This window comes from Telmatherina bonti (genome assembly GCF_933228915.1).
Source record: "Telmatherina bonti genome assembly, chromosome: 14".
Classification (NCBI taxonomy): domain Eukaryota; kingdom Metazoa; phylum Chordata; class Actinopteri; order Atheriniformes; family Telmatherinidae; genus Telmatherina; species Telmatherina bonti.
This window is the reverse complement of record NC_136612.1, coordinates 17,235,885-17,261,101: the sequence shown is the minus strand read 5'-3', so window position 1 is coordinate 17,261,101 and position 25,217 is coordinate 17,235,885. Positions and strand designations below refer to the sequence as shown.

Sequence of the window (25,217 nt, the reverse complement as noted above, 5' to 3'; positions counted from 1 at the left end):
AAAAGCCAGAAGACATGGTGAATTGAAAGATAAAATACAGTATTTTAGGAATAATGTTTAGAAGTTCCCCGGGCCGCGTCCCTTCATTGGATTAAGCAGTTAGGATAATTAATGAATGAATGTTTAGGAGTTGTCCAAAATGTAAATATGCACATAATGTTTGGGGGCATTTTCTTATTTATGTTTTTCTATTAAGCTAATTTGTGCCTTTAATCCGATTTGAAACCAGGCTCTTCTGTAGCCCCTGGTATGACACCCTGCACGTCCTCACGGCAACGAAACACATTAGCCGCTAGATGGCGCCATTTGACTGCTGAAGCCTTTTTGACAGCGAAAGTGTAAAATTAGGACAATTTCTCAACACAAAAAACGACAGGTTGTGACACAAAATTGTAGCATGCAGATGTCAAACTTTACGACATTCATCTTACTTGGAGTATTGCCTTCTTAACGCTTGCTTTATACTTTAAAACTTTGATGTTCCCGTAAGAAGAGCAACTTCCTGACACGCAGCTGCTTTAAGTGGGAGGGAGCATTTGTGAGCAAAGGGGACTGTGAAAAACAAACTGAAAGGAAAGTACTGCTCTGCTTCATTAGCTGTTTTCAAGAAACTACTGTTATTATTCACCCTATATTTGAGAGTTAATCATACTCGGATCTGTTTCTGCCATGAACTTTGAAAACATTCCTGATGCAGCTCATAAGGGAGACATCCAAGGTAAATAAAATATAGAGTCTGTTTGCTTGTTTAGTTGTTGGTGCTTTATGAAGCAACTTTCCCTGAAACTCACCAATAAACTCAGGTACATCTTGTATTGTTAACTTGTGTCTTAATATATCATAAATTGTGTTTATTCAAAAAAGTTCAATCGTTTAATTATCATTTTACTGTCAGTGTAGATGAGTGGGATTTAAATTCAACTTAAAGAGGGTCAACACAGGCAGAAAAAAGATAAAATAAGAAGAAAGTAATACAACTGTGTAGAAACTGAAGAGAAATAAACCTATATGGATCTGATGGGCACGGTGAAACATTTTTTTCTACATTACTGACACTTTTATGACAGAGCTGACATTATGCTTGTCTGCCACCTGCCTGTCACCTGCCTGCCATGTGACATGCTCCTCAGTGACCAGCAGAAAGTTTGACAATCTCCACTGACATAGTCTGCTCGATTCAAATGGTTTCACCTGAATCTTACAGACATGTAAGACTCACACACACTGAACAAGTACAAAATTTTATATCATCGTATACATGAGGATTAATCATTGACTAAACTTACTAAGAAATACATCCTGTCAGTTTAAAGGTTTGATATATCAGGACATAATAAAAGGATCAAGTTTTTGACAATTAAGTAAATAAGGTAATGTGTTTAACTCTGCCTCAGAAACATAACGTGTTGTTCTTTCAAATAATTAATGGTAAAACTTATTCTAAGATGTAATGTAGTGGGCTGCTCTTCAGTCAGTTTCTGATGCGTTTAGCACTCTGACCAAAGAAACCCAAAAAAGATTAATTAAAGTGGCTTTGTTGGAAATGTGGTTGTGTTAATATAATTAACCCATTTGAGTTGAGCTAAGTGGAGTTAATCTAACTTCAGCTGCACTACCTGGGTGTGTTAGTTCAGCCTTGATAGCTTCAATTTCATACAGATTTTAATCAGTTTAACAAGTAAACATGCTGAATGATTACAAAGTCTGCAGGTGTGGTTGTGACATCACCCAAATCATTCTCCCTCCACCACCGTGCTTGACAGTTGGTATAAGGTGTTACTGCTGATACATTGGGTAGAGTTTTCTGCAGATATCTATTTGTCTGTCTAACAATTACTGTTCCAGAAATCTTCTGGTTAACCTGACCCAGGACCCCCAAGTGGATAGAGAAATGGAGCAACGACCACCATACAGCTGAATGCCATGTGCAATATGACGTTAAATAGAACTAATAGGTTGATTAAGTTCAGCAAAACGTCACTAAAATATACAAATCTGGTGATCCAGATATAGGGTCACAGAACAAACGTGACTTATTCCTGTTTTATACCAGCCATGGCCCCTGCACCATCAGTGTAGAGCAGCACCATACCTTTGATACACATTGGTAGTTCAAAGCCAAGTGTCTCCCTTGAGAAAAATCCAGACTTCAGATCATTATCTGTATATTTTCTGATCTTCTCTTACTTGTACTTATCCTTATCAGCTGCTACACCAGCAAAAAGTGCCACCATCACTTTTACTTTCACCACTGGTTTCTGAGATGGTTGGACACACCCTTATGCTTGAGGAATTTTTTTGTCAAGTTTCAAAATGATCCATTTCCAAATCATCCATACAGTTGATAGTTGGTCGATCACAGGGAACGTGGCAGAGCCAGCATGTAATATGCAGCCTGGTGACTGGCACAGAAGCAGCTGATTCTTTTGGTCCTTCTTGGACAGAAGGGTCAAGCCTTCCCTCCTATGGTGGGAAAACCATTGTCAAGCTTAAAAGAGCTTCTATGTATCGCTAAATGCATGGATTTTCCATATCTATCTATTCCCATTTTTATCTATTCACTATGATGAGTTGGATTTGTGTTAATATGTATTAAAATCTGTGGGAAGAAGTGGGAAGAACCAATTGTCTAACCAACCAAAGCAGTCGCTCCAGATGGGTCACAGACCTCCAACCACAGACCTGTAAATCTTTTCCTGAGGTTTATTAAAGGGATACTCTCAGCTAGCGGGACCCAAAACCTTAAGTGTTTCTCTTAGGAAAGCTCAGAAGAAGAAAAGGCGTAACGATTCAACTTTTACGGCTTATTTACACACAAATGACCTGTGTTTATCTAACTGATCTGGTGGACATATGAAATTTTTGCGTCATTTGTTTGGTTCACAGAGCCCCTCAGGATCATGCTCCTCGGGAAGAGCGGTGCAGGCAAAAGCTCAAGCGGGAACACAATCCTCAACAAAACAGTGTTCAAATCTGACATGAGGCTGAAGAGAGTCACTGTGTTCTGTGAGAAGGAGGCTGGAATGGTTGAAGACAGGTCTGTTGTCGTCATCGACACACCTGGCCTTTTTGAAAAAGACCGTAACAAGGAGGAAATCGGTCGCGAGATCCTTAAGTGTGTGAAGCTCCAGGAGCCGGGCCCTCACGTCTTTGTGTTTGTGGTTCCTTTGGGAAGGATGACACAAGAAGACAAAGACACTAACACACTGATCGAAGCCAAGTTTGGCCCCAGAGTATGGGACTACACCATAGTTCTGTTCACACATGGGGATCGTCTGGAGGGAAAAACAATAAATGATGTCATAAGTGAGAGTGATGAAGACCTCCGAAACTTCATACGCAAGTGCAGCGGCGGTTTCCACGTCTTTAACAACAAAAATCCAGACGACCAGACACAGGTGACGCCATTCCTGGAAAAGATTGAAACCCTAGTGGCCCTGAACGGAGGAGGTTACTACCACTCGGGGCTTTATCCCAAAGAAGAGAGAGTGATCAGAGAAAGACAGGAGAGAATCCTGTCAGAGAGAAGCAATGCCATCAGCAGCAAAGAGGATGACTACAGGACGCATTATCAAGGAGAAGAGCTTACGACGAAGATAAAGGAGCTGTGGAGAAAAGAAGAGGATGATGCAAGAAAACGTGCAGAGAAAGAGATCAGTAACAAGAAGATTTTCAAAGTCATATTGTTACTGGTGTTCGTGGGTCTCTTAATTGGCTGGGCTTCAAAAGGTCCAGTTATGGGACTGTCGATAGTGACATGCCTTTGGATTGTGGCATTCTTGACGATGTCTCAAACTTTTCCAATTCAATTCCCCTGGCGTATAAAATGAAACTGAACAAGAGTGTCACTAATCTGTTACGCTCAGTAAGTTCTTGCTGCTAAAACAAGTATTTTGTTGTTTTAATTGTCCTAAAATTGGTTAGAAGTAGAAACAAATGTGGCATCGCGTCAATGACCTATTCACTGTCATGGGACACGATGGTATGAAATGTAACTCTCACCTAATCAAGGTTTGGTAATTCAAAAAAAGATTTTATGGTAAATTTTGAAATAAACTTTTGTGATAAATTAAGGCCTAAAGTTGAGATGACATGCTGAGGCAAACACCGTCTGACATCCTCTCTGAGATAGATAACTGAGATTTTTACAGTTTCTGTCAAATACAACTAATAAAATAAAAATGTTAATGCCTTCAACAAACACAGCTGGTCTGCTTTGTGTTATTCATCATCATCATCGTCATCATCATAATAATAATAATATCTACTGGCGTAGGCAGCTTTTTATTGTTGTTTTGCGCTGATCTGAGTCACCAAGTGGGAGGGTCTGCAACTAGTTTGTTAATTTCACAGACCCTGTAGACAGCAGAGGTAAGACACTGACTTGTGTTCTTAAAGTGACCTAATCTTGTGATTTTTGAACAGATGTAAAGTGGGTTTTCAGACATGGTTACAGTTTTACAAATGTAGAAACATCCATGTGGCAGATGCATTACTTGCATTACTTGGTGGTGGATAAATGTCGGTGTTTTGTGCTTCAGATGAGGAAACACGTAAAAGTAAGTCGTATGTTTGACTTGTGTTAACTTTGTTTATTTCTGTGGACTAGTTTTGCTCATACCAGCGCAGGGAACAAAAAGGCGTGTGGTTATAAGTGGCAAAACCATAAAGTGGGCAAAATTCAGATCGATGTTTTTGGTTTGGTGACGTTTGGAATCAACACGTAAAAAGTAATATAGAGTAAAATAAAATGCGGCGTCAAACTATTATATGATATGATGTGAGGTGTTTTAAAACATTCCTTACTGGGACACTCTTGTTTGTGATACTGTTATCAAAACCTTTTTTACTGTGTTATAAAATAATTATTCCGCTTCTTCTATTTTGGCGGGGTTTTTAAAGAGGAAGAAACGTCACGACGATACATTCACTGCCACCCGGAAACTCGGAACTTCTAGTGTCTCGTAGAAGACAGCACTAAATGAGAGTTTTTGTAAGAAGGCAGCTGTGAAACATGAGCACGCTTGGTAAACATGTAGGCCTGTAATTACTGGTTAATTTTAAGTTAAAAAGTCTAATTAATTTTGAGGATTGCTTAGTTTTCCATGTGGTTTTAGACCAACTAATTTATACTGTATATGTAATGTAATAAAATCTTCATATAGCTTTTTTTTTTCTTGATTTATATTTATTGACACTTCTGCTTAGGTTATTACAGATTAATTTAACTACTGTTAACCCAAGGCCCACTGTTGTGAAATCACATCACCTATGTGTCCCAAGAAACAAGCCTGTCACTGTTTTTGTCTTGAAGAGACCACATTTGCATAGTCTTTAGACTCCTTGATAGCCATGCAGTGCCATTGGATGGTAAATGTGTAAATAGGTCTGGCCATCAGGCCTTGAACTCAGATAACATCCTAACTTTCCTGAAAGCACATCTCCCTGTTTCACCAGTCTTGATAAATCAGCACCTAAGTAAGTGAAATCCCTGAAATATATATATTTGTTGGATTATTAGTATGTGTAGATATATAGACAACTGTAGACAACAAGAAATTTCTTGATAAATTCATGCATCAGTCGCCTGTTTTCAGTTTGTTATATCTGTTGTCATTTTACAGCTTTTGGTGAGAATAGTAGTCAAAATAGCATGTGTACCTTACACATAACTGGGGTCAGTTGCATTTCTTTTTTACTTTACATATGGAAAGATTAATTTATTACAATCAAGAATATAATGTATTTGGGTTATTCATCGTTTCTAAGTCTGTTTTATCTGTTTTTACCAGATTTAAATGCCTCTGAATGGATAAAGGATGTCTTTTTGTTGTGTTTTAAGCCATTTTCAGTACCAGTATCAAATATTTTGAATGTAATATGTAAAAATTTATACTGCTGTTTCTCTTACCTGTCTTTGTTTGGAGAAGAAGCCAGAGTTTGATTGTGTAGTTTGGTGTGGGGGCAGGGAGAGGTGTGAATGTACTTATCTGGGGGGTTGTGTGTATGTTGCATTTCTACTGGTATCTGGGATGTAGTAGTCTTGGAGTTGCTTTTAGTATGTATGTGTGGTAGGATAAAGTGATTCCATTCAAGGGGAAATTCAGTGGTACCATAACACTATGCAAAGCCAATCCCACCAACAGAGCAGAGAGTTATGGGTGACACTTGGAATCTCAGATTTTTTTTTAAAACCTAATAGTATTCATGACAGTTTGAAGGCTGTGCGATTTATATTTGTGATGTTTACTGGATTCAACGGCATTTGATCAGAACACTAAAAGAAATGGAGACAATTGCTCACAGTTTTTTCAAAGCTTATCTACAATGACAAAGAAATGTGAAATATGTTTACACATAAGTTATAATGAATTATCAAAATGTTTACAAATAGTTTTTTAACCATTGCACTTGAAAAAATATGGATATAAAATTGATTTTGTTGATAGTTCTATCACACTTGAGGTCACACTTTGTTTCACACACTTGTGGGACAAAGTTAAAAGAACCCTTGATAGACGATGCTTGTATAAGTTAACAGCAGGTTAATTGTGCAACTTTTTGATAAACTAGTTGGGAAACTAAGAAAAATAATGTGACAGTGAATTGTGTTTTGTGGTGGACTAATCCTCCCTCTCTCCTACAATGCTGTCTGGGTGTGCCATTATGGTCTTTACAAAACAAGACTTGTTCATCTCCAGAACACTTTACGGGTTCACAATGAAGCTAATTCTCACCTGAACCTAAACAAAGTAACCTAGCAGACATTTACATCAGGCCCATCTTCTTTCGAAGCAAAACCTTGAATAAAGGCACACTCTTTTAAATAGTTTAAACTCACTTTAGTACATTTTAAAACCGATTTACATCTAATAGTGATTCATGTTCTACACAGAATTTGTGAACATTATACTCTCTCTATTAATGTTGTGTGCGTTATTAATTTACTTTTTTAAATTTTAAAACAACATAAGCATTTGTCTCTTTTTCTTTTAAGCTTGTAGCAAATGTGAGCAGTTGTCTGCTCACCTATTTACTGTTATAATTCTTGTGAAGCAGTTCGTACTGCAAATGAATCTGTAGTTTTTCTACAGTTTATTTTTGTTCTGACCGTGTAAATGAACATACAAAAATTCTGTTCTCAATGTTGAAATATGACATTTCTGTAAAAACGTACTAAAATGCAAAAGAAAATCTTCTTTAAAAATAAACAAATAGATAAACAATTTATGCATCAAATTCCTCCTAATAATGACAGCTGAGTGGTCATTTTTTTCTGATAGTATTACCATTAATGATAGTATTTACGGATAGTATATTTAATCATGTTAAAAAAAATGTTTTAATTATTTTTATTTTTTGTTTTTTATTTTTATGGAATATTAAATGGAATAACTCACATTTTATACCCAAAAGCTTTTATGTGAAATTTGTAGATTGTTAAAATTTCAGCCCAAACTTAGGGGCATCGTTTAGAAAGTCAAGACTAAAATGTTAACATGAGTTACAGTAAATTTAAGAAAGTCTCCATTCAAATAACAAGTATAAAGCATTTTTGACCTTCTAACTATACATAACTCGTAGCATCTTCATCTTTGTTGCTGTCCACACAAACTTTTATTTAGGCAGGTTTTTTGCTTTTTTTTTAGCAAGTCAATGCCAAACATCTAACCCAGTTTCTTCTTGTCTTTGTACTGGAAAAATGTTCCTGTAATCACACAAGCATTGTTGTTTAATTTCTGACCACATACTAATGCTAACCATTACTTTTCCTCAGGACCAGCCAAACCAGAACAGCTGCTATGAGCTGAAACTGCATCTGAGATGCTGCTGAAAACCCTTACCATCAAGAAGAAAAATATTTAAATAAAAGGTGGCCTCCCTATCTGGAGAGAAATGCTTTGTTTTTTATTTTGTTTCTTTGGGATATTGTTCTTGTTAATTTCATTTTAGTTCATTAAGGGGAATACAGGCTGCGTGAAGCACTGTATAGTTTGGAAAGTGGGTTAAATGGAGAGAAAAAGGACTTGGTTTAGAGCCTTTCACAAAAATGGGGAGGAAGAGGAAAAATGCATAGAGAAAAGACTCAGTTTAAGAGAAAGAAAGAGCATCAAGTATACTAATGAAGGAATTATTGATGACAACGACAAGGAAGAAAAGAATGAAGAGGAAGTGAAAGACCACTTAACATCAGGTAACCAACATGTTTTGTGAAACATTTATAGTATAATGCACTGAGGTAAAACTGTTTTGGAGAATTTCACTTATGAGCCATTTTTTTCTACAAAATCTAGGATTGCTTGTAGTCTGTGGAACCAAAGTGGGCTTTCTGGATGTGAAAAAGCTGGAAGGAGGTAAGCAGCTGGAGTTGTGTCAAACATTAAGTTTAAACTTAGTGAAAATGACTATTTAAAAGATGTTTTTTTCCTAGTGCTCTAATTTAACAAATTATTGTTGGATAATTAAAATTAAAAAGGCACATTTCATTATAGTCTCTGTTAATAACTCTTATATTTTCTTGCTTTTTCCTTTTCTTGTTTTGTGACGTGGATGTACGGATCAGGTAAGGCGTGTATTGAGTGGGAGGGGCAGCTGTTGACTCCACCTGCTTTTGAGTTCCTTGGGGGAAAAGGTGCAGCTAAGAAATGGAAAACTAGCATTTATTATAATAAGAAACCGCTAAAGTTTTGGTTTGAGGTGAGTTTTTATTATCTTTTATTTATTTTATTCCAAAAATTCCTTCCAGAGCAAATAACTATCTAATCCGACTCATTACAGCAAGGTTATCTGTCCACAAAAGGATATATGAAGGGGAGCAGAGCCATCCAGGTAAATGAACACCAGAATACTGTCCGATTTACTAAAACAACTTGCCCTGTCATATTTGTTTGGATTTTTTTTTTCTCTGTCAACAGAAGAGGAAACTTCTGCCAACAGACTGCGAGCCAAAGGAAGTGTCTGATGGTTTGTCTGATTGTTTCTTTAAGCTGTAACATAAACCAATACGTAAAAACATCCAGCAGAATTAGGGTTAAATGATTAAAAACCTTTGTGCATGGTGATTTCCCTACAGGAAAGTCAGACATAGAAATAGCTGAGAAAACAGAAGAAGAGGATGTCACAGATGATGACTGGATTTCAAGTGACGAAGAGCTGGCACAAGACACAGAAGAGAGTGAAGAGGGTGGACAAGATGAAGTTGGCGCAAAGATAGATCGCCAAGAGAGTAAAAGCGAAGATGACAGTGTGGAAATGTGGGATACCGACGATGTAGATATCTTTGACATCTCCGATGATTCTGAGGACCAAGCTGTTGTTAAAGGTGTTGTATCCTGCAGGGATTATTATCCACTGAAGCAATGTTTTTACTGAAACAGATGTGTGCATGTTCGAAAATGTGGATGCTTGTTGTGATTTTGAATTTGCTTATTTTCTAGAAGAGGATAAATTGATCACTTCCGCTCCTGAGAAACTTGGCTTGCAGAAGGAGGTAAAAATTATCATCAAGAGGCTTCCAGTGGTAAGAGGAAGAGATGACTTGGAGAATATGTATTTAAACACCATCTAAGTTCATGCCTATCCAAGTGTCTGTGTGTCTCTGGGTGGTATAGCATAGGTGACGAGTGTTTTCTTGCTCCATCATAATGGCTCAACTTCCCTCTACACAGACTTTCACATTGGCTGTTTTTCATGTATAAGACTGTTCAGGAGGAACTTCCTGTATATATTGCTTTGTAGAAAATGTGTAGAACCCAGCATCAATTTGTCCTTCCCTATGATGAAGTTAATAACTTACAACTGATTTCAAATCAAGAAATTATCTCTCTTGGGAAGTTTAAGTTGATTTTAAGACTTGGAGAAAATAACTCAATCAATGTGATTGTTTTTAAACTTCCTTGCATGATTCAACTAATGCCATATTTACTGTAACCTACCTAATATTTATAGCTACCTTTATTCTACTTGTTACAGACTCCTATGTATAGTTATTTTCTAGTTCATATATACTCAACAGATTTTGACATGTTTTTAAATGTGTCAAACTTTATGCCCACTGAGACGAACTAAGGAGTAAACATTACTGCCTACATCCGCGAGAGGGCGCTCTAGGCTTTCTGCAACTTTCATCTCCTGGTAAAATCAATTTAAAGACCACTGAGAAAGACTGAATCCAAACAAAATGCCTCCCAAAAGAAAATCGTATTCTGCAGATTACAAACTACAGGTCGCAAAATATGCAGCCGAAAACGGAAATCGAGCAGCAGAAAGAAAGTTTGGTGTTAGTGAGAAACTTGCTAGGGACTGGCGGAAAGCAGAGGGTATTCTAGCATTGATGCAAACAAAGACAACTCCTCGAGGGAGGAAAGCAAAATGGCCAGAGCTGGAGGAACGAGTCCACAAATGGGTGCTGAAGGAACGTGCTGCCGGGAGAGGCTCCTCTACGGTGCAGCTACGTCTCCGCGCAATGGTAGTTGCCATGGAGATACATAGAATTGACTTTGCCTTTGCGGTGGTACCTGAATGCAACACAGCCGCCTTGTCGATAGCAGATACCATACTGACCCCCAAGGAAATTTGGTGACTTAAATTTTGTGTTTCGTAGATGATATTTCTTATTTTATGGCATATTATTAATTTGTTTCTTGGCCAGGTCACTCTTGTTAAACAGATTTCTAATATCAGTGAAGCTTTTATCCGATTGAATAAAGGAGAAATATTAAATGGGAGTCAGTCAACACATCTGCTAAGCCACTAAATTCCCTGGTCTTTGTGGTTCACTGCATGCTGTCTAAATATTTGTTCAAAGGAAGTTATTAGACTCAGGATGCATTTGGATTTACACTTTTGCATGTTTAAGGTCCCAGTGTTTAATCTATAAAGTATTCGAGGCAAGCTTTTCCAGTCTCAGAATACCCACATCTTTCTGCTGTACTTGTTACAAAAACAGTCACATTATAACTTTAGAATATAGTTTTGGGGGTTTTTTTTCCCTGTAATTTGACATTTTCTGAATCAATAAGCCTAACATTTGTGAGAAATCTTGTAAATAAATAACCTACAGAGGCTTTCTATATCAGTGTTTTTCAGCCACTGTGCCCACTAGTGTGCCGTGAGAGATGATCCAGTTTCACCTAAATGTCCTAAAAGCAGGTCTATGTTCATCCAAACAGGTCCAGGTTTCTCACTGAATGGAATGAAAGATAGTTAAATTCCCCTTTCTTGTGTTTATCTGATTTCCATTCAAGGCACTTTGACAACATATTATTAATATAGGCTCTTTTTTTAAGAAATATTTTTGGTTTGTGGTGTGTCTTGTGATGTTTTTGTTTTTTAAAAAAAAAAAAAAAAGTGTATCATTGCTCAAAAAGGTTGAAAAACACTGTCCTAAATAAAGACTCTCCTCTATCTAAGGCCAAGAGTGATTGTCAGGCCAACTGTGTGGAGCATCTGCTTGAAGGTTTGGAAATATTAATGTAAACAAACAGAATTTTGTGTTATCTATTCAGCTTTTTTACTTTGAGCTGTTTTATTTCTGAACAGACACTGGTAATAAATCTTTGAGTGAGGATGATCACACTGAGGACTTGACTGGTGATAGCAGTGCAACGACGGATGACCTGTTCTTTACATCAGTGATGCAAAATCAACCCTCACAGAAGTCAGAGGTTGCCAGAACGGATAGCGTCGAGGAAAGACGACATCAGCCAAGAAATATCAAAACTGAGACTCCTTCATGTAAGTTTCCTCATTCACTGTCAGAAACAGAAAGAGATGGATGAATGAGTTCTTAAAGCAGATGGTAACCCATTAAGCAGATCATTTTAACAGTCTGAATGAATAATTTTCTTTTACAAAGATGAGCAAGGAGAAGATGGACAGTTGAACATGCTTTGTGAAAACGAGGCCAAAATAAGGAAAAGGGAGCATCTAGACATATCAATATATCAATACAACAACCAACAACGTGCAGTTGAAGATGGAGATCTGCCCTCTAGGACAATTCCTAAACAGCCACTTATAGAGAACATTTTCCCGCCAACACTGAGTAAGTTCACCAACCAAAAGCAGTGGCAAGCTTTGGAGGAACATCGGTACAATTTAAGTGTGTTCTGTCATGTTTACAGGCCCTGTCTCTAAACCTCTGAGCGTGCTGGTACCCACACACATCGCGACAGGGACGACGTCAGATATGCGGTAAGACAAAACTGTCAGTATTCAGATTAAAAAAGATGTTCTGTATACGATGTTTACACAGTAAAGACTTCTCATTTTGCAGCACACCTCCAACCAGCCAGATGCCACAGATTGTAGAGGTCTCTTCGAGAGCTGTGTCCGGCTCTGATAAGGAAACAATGGACCTTTATCAGCTGAAGAAGGAAAAAATAAAAATGCAGCTCAGAGTTTTAAAATTACAAGAAGAGTATTACAGCTTAAAACTGAATGAATTAAGAAAGATGACAAACTGAGACTGGTATAAATTATCTAGTAATTTTCCTAAATAAATGGTTTTTATTAATATGCTGGTATGATGGATTCTCATTGGCTTGTTCTGTAGCCACATGAATCTATCATTTATTAACCAGATTGTATGGTTGTTTTTTTTGTTTTTTTTTTTGTATGTGAGATGCAGTTCCAAACAGTGTATGGAATTTACAAACGTATTTTTACTTGTGAATGTGTGTAAATACAGAAACCCCCCCCAAGCTGATTAATAAGTCACAATCTGAACCTGATTAAAATGCTATGTGAGTCACAAAAATGTGAATGTCAGTAACCCTTAAAGAACCAAAGTAACATTGTAAAGAGATTTTAATCACAGAGATAATGGTTGCACAAAGTTATTGCTGCTAATGGTGGTTCTACACGATACTGAAAGGGGGAGAAAGCTGAAAATGTGTTTTTGTACTTTTGCTTAATGTGTTCCTTGTAATTATATGATGTAAAATTAAGAATTCATATGATGGTGTACACACATCAAAGATGTACATGTGTGTATACCTTACATCTCTGTGTAAGGTTGGTATACCATGCTGAAACTGAAGTGGTTCTTCCAGTAAAAGACTGTTCATTTAGGATACAGCCAGCATATCTAACAAGTTTCTTCACTGTCTTTTTTTAATATCTCTTTTGGATAAATGAAGTATTTAATCCAATTTATAACTTTTACTGTTAACACCCACTGCTGGGCACACCAACAGGACCAGTCAGAAACCAGCGCTACGGCGCCCTCAGGGCTTTGCAGAAAGGTAAGGGCTTAGTGTTTCAGTTAGGACTAAAATGCAAAGGCATCACAATTTATTGTGCATCTGTGTTGGTTCATAGGAGTCATAAATAAAGGAAATAATTTCTTCACTAGTCATTAAATAAATGTAGTTGTGGACATTCGCCATCAAGCTACCTGCTGCCACTCTAACATTGTGTATATGAGTCGAAGGTAGTCTTTTTCTCCTCAGATTGACATTTTTCTTCTTTCTCACGTCCTCTATACCAGTGTTTTTCAACCTTTTTTGAGCCAAGGCACACTTTTTTTTCACTGAAAAATCACAAGGCACACCACAAACCAAAATATATATATTTTTTAAAGTCCATATTATTCATATAAAGTCCATCTTGTCAAAGCCTCTTGAATAGAAATCAGATAAACACAAGAAGGAATTTTATTGTCTTTCACTGGGACCTGTTAGGATTAACACAGCTGCTTTTTAGACCAATTAGGTGAAACTGGGTAATTTCTCAGGGCACACTAGTGTGCCACAGCACAGGGGTTGAAAAACACTGCTCTAGATGGTACATATTTTAGTGAAGAACAGATGCGGATGAGGGAACCACTGCTGTATGAACAATATAGCACATCTTCCATGCCATGTTTTTTTTCCCCAAAGAAAAGAACTTTATAATTAAAGATGCCAAACCTTTATTGCAGTCTGTGTTAACAGATGTTAAATGAAGGGAAAAAAATGACATTTTTTTATTTTGTACATGTATTTACAGACCAGAAGTAAAGATGAGATGTTACAAATTTGGACATTATTCTGTCATGTTTTGTTCTTCGTAATCTTTTTCCATCTCCTCCTCTTCTTCTTCTTCATCATCATCTTCATCAAAGTATCTATCCTCTGCGTCTCTGCTGACAATGTCCAGGTTATAGTCGGGGTTTTCATCCACCTCACTGTAAAAACAAACATTTTTTTCCTCCATTTGTAGTTTGAAGAATCGTCCAATCTAAAGTGGAGTGTTTCATGGAGTTACTGTGACTTCTTATTTGCTTGTTTATATTTGAAAGGGTCACATTAGGATTTAAACTATTTCAGCCAATGAGAGCAGATATCTTATCGACCGCCTTCACGAGGATGCAGTTTTAATAAACCTCCTGTCTTTTGTTTTTTAAAAGAAAAATCTTGACGGGAAATTGAATTGTGGCTGACCTGTAGTTGAAATCCTTGTCTCTGCCGTCTAGGAAGCGCTGGTGCATCTGACTGATGAACTCCTCCCTGAGCAGAGCCTTCTCCTGTGGAGTCGGTTCCCATTCCTTCTGCTGGACTCCAACATCTACACAATGAAAAAACAGACAAAAGCAATCAGCTGTTTTCTGTTTATTCCATTCAGTCTAGAATATCATGAAAACTTCCTTTTTTCTTTTTCCTCTAGTTTTTTTTTTTTTTGTCAACCCTAACAACACATCACCATCATCTTCTTCATCCTCATCCTCCTCTTGGGCATCATCCTCTCTTTCCTGCTCCTCCTGCAGCCTGTTTTGGATGAGTCGCTCCTGGTAGGAATTCAGAAGAAGGTTAGCGAGCCCTCCTGTCCCTCCTCCTGGTGCCATCTCTGCACCATCCAACATGGCTTCCTGGGAACGCTCAAGCACCTGGAGTGATGATGAAGAAAAAAAAACATAAGTAAACAGTCACAAAAGTCAGGAGAAACATTTTGATAATGAAATAAAACTCACCTCCTCGTCAGTCAAGTACTGGCCGATATATTGTTCATACAGCAGTGGTTCCCTTATCCGCATCTGTTCTTCACTAAAATATGTCCCCTCTAGAGGAATGAAAGAAGAAAAATGGCAATATGAGGAGAAAAAGACTACCTTCTATTCATGTACACGATGTTACGGTGGCAGCAGACAGCTTGATGGTGAATGTCCACAACTACATTTTATTTTAATGATCACTAGTGAATAAATTACCTTTAATTATGAATTCTATGAACTAACACAGATGCACAATAAATCTTGATGCCTTTGCATTTTAGTCCTAACCGAAACACTAAGCCCTTACCTTTCTGCAAAGCCCTGAGGGCGCCGTAGCGCTGGTTTCTGACTCTGGTCCTGTTGGTGTGTCCAGCAGCTCGTGTCTGCACCATCTTGCTGTAGTGCTGGGCTCTCGGGTCTGAGCTGACGTGGGCAAATGCTGGCAAGTGCTCTGGCTTCAGACAGGCCTGAAAATGCAGAAAGGTATAAATCGCAACAAATATGATAGCATATTCTTAACTCCTTGATAACATGCTGTCATAATTCTAACAGAAAAATATCAAGCCTATCCTAAAATATAACCTAAATATGCAATATAGTTAAACAAATGTGTTAAAATGAACAAACTAAATCTCTTGGCCCTAACATTTTGTGGATTTAGTAACAGAAATGGAGGATTATTAGATTAAACTAACAAAGATGTCATGATCACATTGTTATTTCATGTTCTTTTATATTAAATCAACCAGCTGTTTTGCATTTGTTTATTTTTATGTTAAAATGATGGAGCTAGTCGCAAAGCTCTGACATGCTTTACCACAAACCAGGAAGAAAAGAGTTTCAACTTTCCACTGTTGTAGTGCAGTGAATACAAAGTAGTAGAAGCCAAAGCTGGATGGAAATAAAGAAGCTGAAACGTTTTTTTTTTAAATTATTTAAAATTGTGACTCAGACATCCACTGTAAATCTAAAAAGTTACTGAATGACAATTTTTTTTAACCTATGTTGGTGGTCTCTAAAGAAAATTAAACATGAACAGTTTTCACATTGTTCATTGTTTTTACATTTTACAGCTATTTCCTTCATTAGTGTTAAACTCATTTATATAGGTACATACCTGGTACCTCTCCAGGAACACCAGCGGTCTCGTCTGGTACTGATGCAGCAGCTCATCTTTGCGCTCCCCTACAGTCAGTTCAGCCTCTCCTATCTGCTGGCTCTTCACCGGGCTACCACTCATAGCTACGGACTCTATCATAGCAGCTACACAACTGGTTTCGGCCTTAAAACAAAAAAAAAAAAGCATTGTGTGAAACCGTAAAACTAAAACAAACCATCCAACTAATGGCCAGGTATCTACTTTACATGTATAAGAAGCAGGAGATGCTGCTTATCTCACCGTGGTGACGCGACGATGTTCTTTACCTTCAATGAACCTTTTCTCGTGGCATATCTGTAGAGGCACCACAGGTTCCTCTGAGGATTCACGCTTATCTTCTATCTCACACAAACTCGGTTTTGTTTTAACAGGAGGGTCAATCTCGCCCCACATAACTAAATGCGTCGGTGATGCGATTTCAGTGGATGTAAACAAGCTAACGCTGCTGTTGGTTGTCAAGTTACCTGCACTTTAGAAACTATCCGTCCGAATTTACTGTATTTATTGTTATAACCAGAAAGAGGTTATACATTTTCACAATTCCGAATTAACACTGTCTTTCAAAAATAAGGTGGAGTCTCATGTTAATAAGATACTTGTCTTTCTCTAGTTTGCCAAATGTTTTTCCGCCATACTTGTGCGTCAATAAATATGACCGCCTTCTCTACGGCCTAAAGAAGAGTTCCTATCTCAGTGTCTCGACCATAGACATCATATATATATATATATATATATATATATATATATATGATGTGTGTGTATATACACACACATATATATATATATATATATATATATATATATATATATATATATATATATATATATATATATGATGTCTATCATATATATATGATGTGTGTGTATATACATATATATATATATATATATATATATATATATATATATATATATATATATATATATATATATATATATATATATATATATATATATGATGTCTATGGTCGAGACCCTCCATATATCGTATATATGATGTCTATGGTCTCGACTCCTTTCAGTTCGCTGATAATCATTTAACCATAAGAGTGAACTGAATCAAAGACTATAGATGGATTATAAATAAGTGAATCCCAATGTACAGACTTGAAAAATGGCCAGTTGTCATTTTTCTCATATCGTGCAGCGTACATTTATTTCTTTTGCTGGTGGTGATTACAAATTGTAAAGTTGGGGCTACACATGCCATACAAGAAGTAAAAAATAATGATAATAATCCCCTCTGAGAAGTGGTAAAGCCAAAGAAGAAGAAAATGGCCTGAAAATAAAAGACCAATGAAGTAAAAGTGCAGCAAATTTATATAAAGTAGAGTACTGCCAGGAGCTGCCGAAGATTAAGTAGCTCCATGCCGGTTGGGGGCGTAATGTCAAAAAGATATAAAAGAAAAGAAAAAAAAACTTTCGAAGAAGAGGTCGCGTCTGCGCAGTGATGGTGTCTGCCACGTGATTGTTTATTTATTTCGGAGTGTTTTCACGTTGGCTAATTGTTTTAGGTGAGTTTATTTTGCCTACATAATAAATGTTTATTTTACTAACGCTCTTAGCCTAAACTAATATTCGCATCATTTATTTGTTAGCTAATCAAAGCTGCTGACATACTTTGCGCATCACTCTTCTCACTTCTTTATCCTCAATACATCATTTTCGGCTTCAAAGTGCGGCGATTATTTAGCTAATGAAGAGCTCATAGGTAGTTTTACTTTATTAAAAGAAAAAAATAAACTGGAAGAAGAAAATCTATTGTCAGATTATAAATCAACATCATTAAGAAAAAACTAAGAGGGAGGTGGAAAGGGCAGAGAATGGTGAGAGAAATGAGATGCGCAGAAAGAAACAGGTGGGAGGACACAACATTATAACTTATATTTGTACGGGTTGAATTTAACAGTAAGGTTATCAGATTATGGAAGAGCTAACACAGTCAGATAGGATGGCAAAGAGAAACATAACATGTCATGATGCATTGTTTGGGATTTAGGGCAGGAAGAAGACATAACTTCAAACTTTGTGAAAAAGCATTCCTAAAAGCAAGATAGATACGTTTACGTGGAAGTATGCATTTTTCTTCTTTAAAAAAAACTGATCATTTTGTTAGCCTTGCATAATCCATAAGCTTTTCAATATTTAAAATGTCCAAATCTTGTTGTTCTTAAATGTTTAATTAAGAAGATTGTTTCTCTGCAGGGCAGTCATAGTTGCAGATTGATAGTTGCACATGATGACCTCGGAGCCCGCAAGCCTTGAGAGCCTGCGAGTGCTGTACCACAGTGATGATTACATTGTAGTGGACAAACACTGGGACATCCGCATTGACAGCAAAATGTGGTATGAGAAACAGACTGTGCAAGCGCAACTTCAGCACCGCTTCCCTCACCTGGCAGACCCTAGTACCTACTATGGATTTAGGTTGGGAATAACATAAATTAATCTCTCTAATGATATGCACTCTGATAAAGAGCAGTAGTGTCATGTTTTGAATGATCTTTCACCAGGTTCTGTCATCAGTTGGATTTCTCCACCAGTGGAGCGCTTTGTGTTGCTCTAAATAAGGCTGCTGCCGGCAAGGCCTATCGCTGCTTTAAGGATCGCACTGTCACCAAAGTTTACCTTTCACTGGTATGGCACCCAGACAAAGTCATGTGCTCACAGCAGACTTATCACAATGTATGCAAGTATTTTGGCACTAAAATTCCAAATGCATCTGAATAATTCAGTCAAAGAGCTTTTAAGGCGCCCACATGAACTTTTCTAATTGCAAAAATCACAGACTAGGTTTACTAAAGCAACTTCAGAACTAAATAAAACTTTTCTACAACACTTTTTAGACAAAAAGCTACTTCTGTTCATACAAAGTACTTTTACAATTTGGCCACAAGTGCCACAAATTTTCTCAGATGTGGCCCCAGTAATCAGATCTTTATGGGCATATATAGACAAAAACAGAAACGTTTTAAAATAATAATAGATTAAAATCACCTAAAGAAGAACTGATACACACCAGCAGAATTATATTCCAGAAACTACAGGAGTGGGTCATCAGATTTAAATTTTGGCTTAGTTTTATACCACACTGCAAGTTTGAATGGATCACATTTAGTAATGAATAATTGTCCCTATTTTGTTTGTTTATAAAAAAAACATTCTGAAAAATATGATTTCATAATTGTTTCTTTTGCTTCCCAGCTTCGTGGGTGGGTTGAACAAGAAACACAAACTTTGGACTTTTCTATTGGCAAGAACTCCACTGAGGGAAAAACACATATGATGTGTATTGAGGGGACAGAAGGTACATGAATCAGACTTGGCTTGCAGTTTTTGAGTGTGTACAACACTTTGACCAACACTGATGTATTTCAGAGTTGAAAACAATACATTTGTGATTCATGCTTTGCTAAAGCAAAGTAGGATGCATGCTAGCTTTGGATTTAGCACTACATTTAAAAAATGATCTTCAAAAAGTTAAATGAAAAACACAATCACAAAATATAAATACAGTTCTAATCTGTGCTACTTTATTTTCCTGTTCTTACATCAGGTTGTGAGAATCCTAAATCTTGTCAAACTGAACTAACAGTGTTAGAGTATGGATTGTATGATGGGGGTCCTGTCACCAAGGTGCTACTGCAGCCACTCACTGGTAACCATTTTCATTCCTTTCCTCTCAAATAAGGAAAGTTCACAGATCCCATGTATGCAGTCATTTTTTTTCTAAGTGATGTATTCCAACTTGCTCTCTTCTCACCTACACACAAAGCAAAAGAACAACAGATTATAGTTTTCTTTGCAATGTTTTATGAAAATATTATTACTCGGTCATCAAACATCTTTCTGTCTGTTTTTTTTCAGGCCGAACCCACCAGTTAAGGGTCCACTGCAGCGCTATTGGCCACCCCATTGTTGGGGACTTCACCTACAGCTTAGGTGCAGACAACTCTCCGTACCGAATGATGCTGCATGCCTACTTCCTTCACATTCCCCTAAAACCCCATGACCTTCTTGTCACTGCTGGAGACCCCTTTGTTCCAGCAGTTGACCCTAAATGGCTCCCACAGCGCACATTAAGGACATTGGCAGCTACTGTGGACGCCCTGTTGGAGAAAAGAAAGACTAAATTAGAAGAACAGAAGGTAGCGAGAAGAGAAGAGGAGAGGAAAAAACAAAGGAAGGGACAGAGGACTGAAGAAGAGAGTGAGGAACAGAGGAGGATTTGCCAAGAGTGGCTGAGTGAATGGGCTGGAGATTGATTGGAGAGAGGTTTTTTTTTGTTATTTATTTTTATTTATTTTAGCTGTCTACATATTAAAAGCATGTTGAGCATGCTCCCACACCATCAGAGGGACCACATGCATTTTGCAAAATTTTCAAGAATATAGATTGTCTTTTATTCCTCGTAAACACCTCTAAATCACAAAAATGATGTGAAAGGATATTTCATGTTTCTCTTAACAACATTTTACTACTGGAATCCCCACACTACAGTACAAAATCTAAATTAAAGTTACATATCAACTTCACTGCAACTCAGATATGGATCCTTTGATTGTGGTAAATTCTTTGTCTCAAATAAAATAACTTCTGATTCAAGAAGGAAAAAAAAGCACCAAGGAGACTTTAAGTTTAATGTGCCATAATTATAACATATAAGAAGCAGTCAATGCATGTTTTGTACCACGAAAGCTTATTGCATTTTATTGTATGATGTATGACATGCAAAATATTACTATATGTTTTAGCTAATAAACAACTTCAGCTATTAAATATCTTCTATCTGCCTCTACGGTCATTTTATTGTTGAGGACAGGTGAAGCTAAAATGGCAGAGCCAGTAGTTTCAAGGGCAGCAGAGTGAGTTAAATAAGTGTGTAATTAAGGAATATGTGTTGAATACAACTGCATTTGAAAAGCCTAGTAACATGACTACAAGTCAAATTGATTAGGAACTCTTTACAAATTTGGTAGTTCTTTAAAGATTGTTAATTGTCAGTGCAACATGTCAGTGTAATGTCAAAACAGCTAAATGTAATACTATTACAAAGACAGTCTTTACTGCAGCAAACATGTTGACTAAAAAATCTTATTTTAAATCTTATATGTGACTGACTTGAAGGTGCTTTTAGTGAGTCAATATATCCTTTGCCAAAATCAAGGCGCTAATATCACAAAAATGTATTCTTGTACAAGTACATTTAACAGTGTAAGTAGCCCATAATGTGTAAATTTGCAATGAACTGTGACTTCTGTGTTATTGTTAGATCAATTTATATCAGGATTTTAATAATTAAATTCAAATAAAACTCAGTGATTTTTATTAACTTTCAAAAACGTTAATATCAGCTAATAAAATGCACTGCGGTTGGCTAGCTTAACCGGGAAAAAACGGTATTTGGGTTTTATGCACATACGGTCTATGTTTATGCAGTTAGAATTGAACTACGTTACCCATGATGCCTTTTGGCGACTGGTCCACAAGGAAGTGGTGTATTAAAACCAGAAGGCAACAGATAGACAGACAGAGGGGGATTTGTGACTGTAAAGTCAGTCGCAAACAGCTTTATTAGCTAACCAACAGCTTGGCCTCAGAAAAACAAATAACTGTTGTGACCATGGGCTCGGAGGTTTTTTCATATGAGAGTTTGGTTCACGCAATGGCAGGAGCGGTGGTAAGTAACCATCAGTTTGGTTTGGTTTGACTATTAATTTCTGTTTTAGAATAAACTCATTTTGCTTATGTAAATAACTGTACTGTCAGTGTCCACGCGGTTTAACGCTGTCTCGATACAGATGTTTACATGTCCAGCTGTTGAAAGCCTAAAGAGGCCAAATGTTGTCATTAACAGAATAACATTAAAGCTACAAACGAACCTCAACCCACCTAATGGTTAAATCTTCATCTTTAATGTGTTTCCCATTTGGGTTTTTTGTTTCTTCTATTGCATTTGGGAGCGGGTTTTTTTTTTTTTTTTTTTTTTTTTTTTTTTTTTTTTTTTTTAAATATCTCGCATGTAATTGCGTGTAAAAGTCTCGATTTGAACTATAATTTGTTTTAGGGAAGTGTGACTGCCATGACGATATTCTTCCCTCTCGATACTGCCAGATTGCGTCTTCAAGGTAATGTACAGAGTTCATGGAGTCTCATATGGATACAGGCTGTAAGGATAGAAATCAGAGGGAAATATTTAGTAAAATACTGCTCTTTTGTTTGTGTCCAGTGGATGAAAATAGGAAGGCCAATTCTACTCCTGCCATACTGGCAGACATTGTGAAAGAAGAAGGACTGTAAGTGGATTCGTGTTAATAGATCTGACTGTAATTTTAATGTTGTCATTATTTCAAGGCATCATTTAAAGTGTGTTTCAGGAAGATGTGGAATGTAGAAACAGTATTACCAGCACTGAAAGGACTGAGATGTGTCACTGTGTCTTCAATGCCTTTTGCAGATTGGCTCCCTACAGAGGCTGGTTCCCTGTCATCTGTAGTCTGTGCTGCTCCAACTTTGTGTATTTCTACTGCTTCCACTACCTCAAAACCAGCTGGTTGAGAGGAAAGCAGCCAGCACCTGTCACTGACTTAATCATAGGCATTGCTGCAGGTGAGATGGTTGATATCCGTATGAGTAAAAAAAAAACAAAAAAAAAAAAACAACTTGTTTTTCCAGAATCCAGACAATCCCTCTATCTTCAAATGTGAGTGTCACATTTCTTTTCTCACGACTGAGCTCTGCTGGGTGAAAAACACCTGTTTATTTAGTAAACAGACACTTCTACGTGTGTCTTATGTCAAAGATAAATATAATCTATCTTGAATAGGTTACAATAATGCCTGTATGAGTTTTTTTACAAAGCATAAAGATGAGCAAATAAACATTTTTAGAAATGTGACATGTCTTCATTTTCATTGCCCCCTCATCTCTTCAGGTGTTATAAATGTACTTGCTACAACCCCTCTGTGGGTGGTTAACACCAGACTGAAGCTTCAGGGCTCCAAGTTTCGCAGTTCAGACATCCAGCCCACCAACTACTCAGGCATTCTGGGTAATTGACCATCTCTATGAGCATAAACCTTTGTGATTTTATGTTTTTTTATTACTCTGTATTACACAGTACCTTAATCTTTTATATTTTCAGATGCATTTGTGCAGATTGTCCGTGATGAGGGCATTGGCGCCCTGTGGAACGGCACCTTTCCGTCCCTGCTGCTAGTTCTGAACCCTGCCATCCAGTTCATGATTTATGAAGGCTTGAAGAGGCAGCTGAGGAGAGGAGTTCCCAGGGAGGTGAGTGAGAAAGATTGAGTAAAGTTAAGGCTGAGAGTCATTATGTGGATGAGAAAACACTTGATATGCAGGCACTTGGTAATTCTGTGCACATGACCTTTGGGGAGACTTAACCAGAGGTCAGACACAGCGTGTTTTGTGGTTCTGATTCAAACCACATGCATTTTGACTGTTTTCCAGTCTACCTTAGCTTTTGTGGAAAAAATGTAATGGTTATGAACATTATGATGGTAACGGCAAAGAAAGAAGAGCAAACGAAGGCATTAGAATCAACAACTGTTCATTTTCTGCCATATTGCAATGTAACTGATCCTCCTCCTTCTTCCCAAAGCTGTCATCCCTCGAGGTGTTCATGATTGGCGCTGTCGCCAAAGCCATCGCCACAACTGTTACATACCCACTGCAGACTATACAGTCCATTCTCAGGGTGGGTTTTGTGTGTATGTCTGTGTCATTAATTGTTCACGTTTTAAATAACAGGTGGTAGTTTATAATAAAAAAAAAAGTCAAAAGATGTTAAATTCATACCCCTAATTTTGTTTTGTTTTTGTTTCCAGTTTGGTCAGTTCAGAACATCAACAGAGAAGTCAAAACTGCTGTCAAGTATAAGAACTATCAAGTGTTTACTTGTCAACAGGGCAAGGTGGGTGTTTGTTAAAAAATTACGCAACCAGTTTTAAAGTTGTGCTGTTATGTGTCTCATTTATTTTAGTGTCTTTATGTTAATACAGCATATAAAGGAAAATATTGACTTGGAGCACATGTATGAACTTGCAATGTGGGTTGCAAAGAATTTCTTAAGAAATTTAGAAAAGTGAGGCAATTGATATTTTGCTCAAAGTTAAAACTGGTTTTAGCATTTCCAGTTTAGAACATACCTGCTTTTGGTACCCAGAATATGATGCATGAGATGAGTCAGCTTTTCCTCATGAAGTTTTCATATTATAAAGACAATTTTTCATTATGTAGGCACCACATATCTTATTATCATATTGTTATATGAGTATTAAACACTGTATTGGTGGTTTTCTTTTTTTTTGTTTTGTTTTTTTAATTCTGGCTTTCTGCTTTAGGAAGAACGGCATATTGGGCCTGTTTAAAGGCCTGGAGGCCAAGCTGCTGCAGACAGTGCTGACTGCTGCCCTCATGTTCCTTCTCTATGAGAAGATAGCCAGCTGCACCTTCAGAGTCATGGGGCTAAGCAACAGCCACTTGAAGAAACGCTAGATAGTGAGCCACAATCCTGCACACTGGATGATAAAAAAGCACTGAAGAGGGGTAAATTATCTGCTCACGGTCCACTGGATAGAGGATTAAACTTCCTACAAAATTACCAACTTCTTAAAGACATTGTCTCTTTAAATGTGACATCTTGCAAATATTCCATCCAATAAATGGTTTTACTTGAACGTTTACTGTTTGTTGTGCTGACTGCAACTGTTTTTCTGAGGAAAATGGAAAAAAAATGTGCGCTTGTGTTATGGACTGTTTGCCTAATTACAGAGGTTGGAACACCATGACAAGCAAAGTTCAACTTCTGAGTTCTTCCCGTACATATGACATTAGTCAGTCAGTTGTTTTCTGAACCGCTTAGTTCAATTTAGGGTTGTGAGGAAGCTGGAGCCCAACAATAATTGGGTGAGAGGCAGGGTAACATGTATGTCTTTGGATGGTAGGAGGAAACTGAATATCCAGAGAGAACCCACGCATACATGGGGAGAACATGCACACAGAAAGACCACTGTTCAAACTAACCCTGACCCAAGGCTTGAACCAGTGACCCTCTTGCTG

The 25,217-nt window shown here is 37.3% G+C and overlaps 5 protein-coding genes across 6 annotated transcripts; 4 read left to right on the top strand and 1 right to left on the bottom strand.

Annotated features, from left to right (window-relative positions):
• Positions 1–669: 669 nt before the first annotated feature.
• Positions 670–9,568, top strand: LOC306765547 (GTPase IMAP family member 7; the record flags this gene model as incomplete). The annotated part of the gene is made up of 5 exons (XM_079253030.1): positions 670–718; positions 2,887–3,698; positions 8,916–8,964; positions 9,074–9,322; positions 9,438–9,568. 5 exons carry the CDS (start codon positions 670–672, stop codon positions 9,566–9,568), a joined length of 1,290 nt encoding a protein of 429 aa, XP_079109156.1.
• A 602-nt stretch (positions 9,569–10,170) lies between these two features.
• On the top strand, positions 10,171–13,156 carry LOC306766044 (uncharacterized protein). Its single transcript, XM_079253628.1, has 6 exons — positions 10,171–10,468; positions 11,413–11,458; positions 11,542–11,736; positions 11,858–12,046; positions 12,126–12,195; positions 12,278–13,156. The coding sequence occupies exons 1-6, from the start codon at positions 10,181–10,183 to the stop codon at positions 12,465–12,467; spliced, it is 978 nt and encodes a 325-aa protein (XP_079109754.1). The 5' UTR covers positions 10,171–10,180; the 3' UTR covers positions 12,468–13,156.
• A 718-nt stretch (positions 13,157–13,874) lies between these two features.
• Positions 13,875–16,766, bottom strand: ccdc97 (coiled-coil domain containing 97). 2 transcript variants are annotated; one of them, XM_079253268.1, is made up of 7 exons: positions 16,400–16,521; positions 16,092–16,256; positions 15,282–15,441; positions 14,954–15,042; positions 14,686–14,869; positions 14,427–14,550; positions 13,875–14,170 (listed from the first exon to the last, which is right to left on the bottom strand). In XM_079253268.1, the coding sequence occupies exons 2-7, from the start codon at positions 16,230–16,232 to the stop codon at positions 14,029–14,031; spliced, it is 840 nt and encodes a 279-aa protein (XP_079109394.1). In that variant the 5' UTR covers positions 16,233–16,256; positions 16,400–16,521; the 3' UTR covers positions 13,875–14,028. The 2 variants fall into 2 exon arrangements, with proteins under 2 accessions (XP_079109394.1, XP_079109393.1); XM_079253267.1 differs by having other exon boundaries at positions 13,876–14,170; positions 16,374–16,766.
• A 1,603-nt stretch (positions 16,767–18,369) lies between these two features.
• Positions 18,370–20,758, top strand: rpusd1 (RNA pseudouridine synthase domain containing 1; the record flags this gene model as incomplete). The annotated part of the gene is made up of 5 exons (XM_079252941.1): positions 18,370–18,560; positions 18,647–18,770; positions 19,338–19,440; positions 19,690–19,791; positions 20,001–20,758. 5 exons carry the CDS (start codon positions 18,370–18,372, stop codon positions 20,396–20,398), a joined length of 918 nt encoding a protein of 305 aa, XP_079109067.1. The 3' UTR covers positions 20,399–20,758.
• Positions 20,759–21,659: 901 nt separating this feature from the next.
• On the top strand, positions 21,660–24,758 carry slc25a17 (solute carrier family 25 member 17). The gene is made up of 9 exons (XM_079252373.1): positions 21,660–21,813; positions 22,201–22,261; positions 22,363–22,429; positions 22,591–22,742; positions 23,068–23,184; positions 23,278–23,426; positions 23,758–23,853; positions 23,984–24,069; positions 24,500–24,758. Exons 1-9 carry the CDS (start codon positions 21,757–21,759, stop codon positions 24,651–24,653), a joined length of 939 nt encoding a protein of 312 aa, XP_079108499.1. The 5' UTR covers positions 21,660–21,756; the 3' UTR covers positions 24,654–24,758.
• Positions 24,759–25,217: the final 459 nt, after the last annotated feature.

Excerpts from the sequence above, each read along its gene's own strand:
- slc25a17 (XM_079252373.1), top strand. The coding sequence starts at position 21,757 with ATGGGCTCGGAGGTTTTTTCATATGAGAGTTTGGTTCACGCAATGGCA. Across the intron at positions 22,743-23,067 it reads AATCATAGGCATTGCTGCAG|GTGTTATAAATGTACTTGCT; the intron begins GTGAGATGGTTG and ends TCATCTCTTCAG. Across the intron at positions 24,070-24,499 it reads TTACTTGTCAACAGGGCAAG|GAAGAACGGCATATTGGGCC; the intron begins GTGGGTGTTTGT and ends TTTCTGCTTTAG.
- LOC306766044 (XM_079253628.1), top strand. The coding sequence starts at position 10,181 with ATGCCTCCCAAAAGAAAATCGTATTCTGCAGATTACAAACTACAGGTC. Across the intron at positions 12,047-12,125 it reads CATTTTCCCGCCAACACTGA|GCCCTGTCTCTAAACCTCTG; the intron begins GTAAGTTCACCA and ends TCATGTTTACAG. Across the intron at positions 12,196-12,277 it reads GGGACGACGTCAGATATGCG|CACACCTCCAACCAGCCAGA; the intron begins GTAAGACAAAAC and ends CTCATTTTGCAG.
- ccdc97 (XM_079253267.1), bottom strand. The coding sequence starts at position 16,526 with ATGTGGGGCGAGATTGACCCTCCTGTTAAAACAAAACCGAGTTTGTGT. Across the intron at positions 16,257-16,373 it reads AACATCGTCGCGTCACCACG|GCCGAAACCAGTTGTGTAGC; the intron begins GTGAGATAAGCA and ends TTTTGTTTTAAG. Across the intron at positions 14,551-14,685 it reads TGAGGATGAAGAAGATGATG|ATGTTGGAGTCCAGCAGAAG; the intron begins GTGATGTGTTGT and ends TTCATTGTGTAG.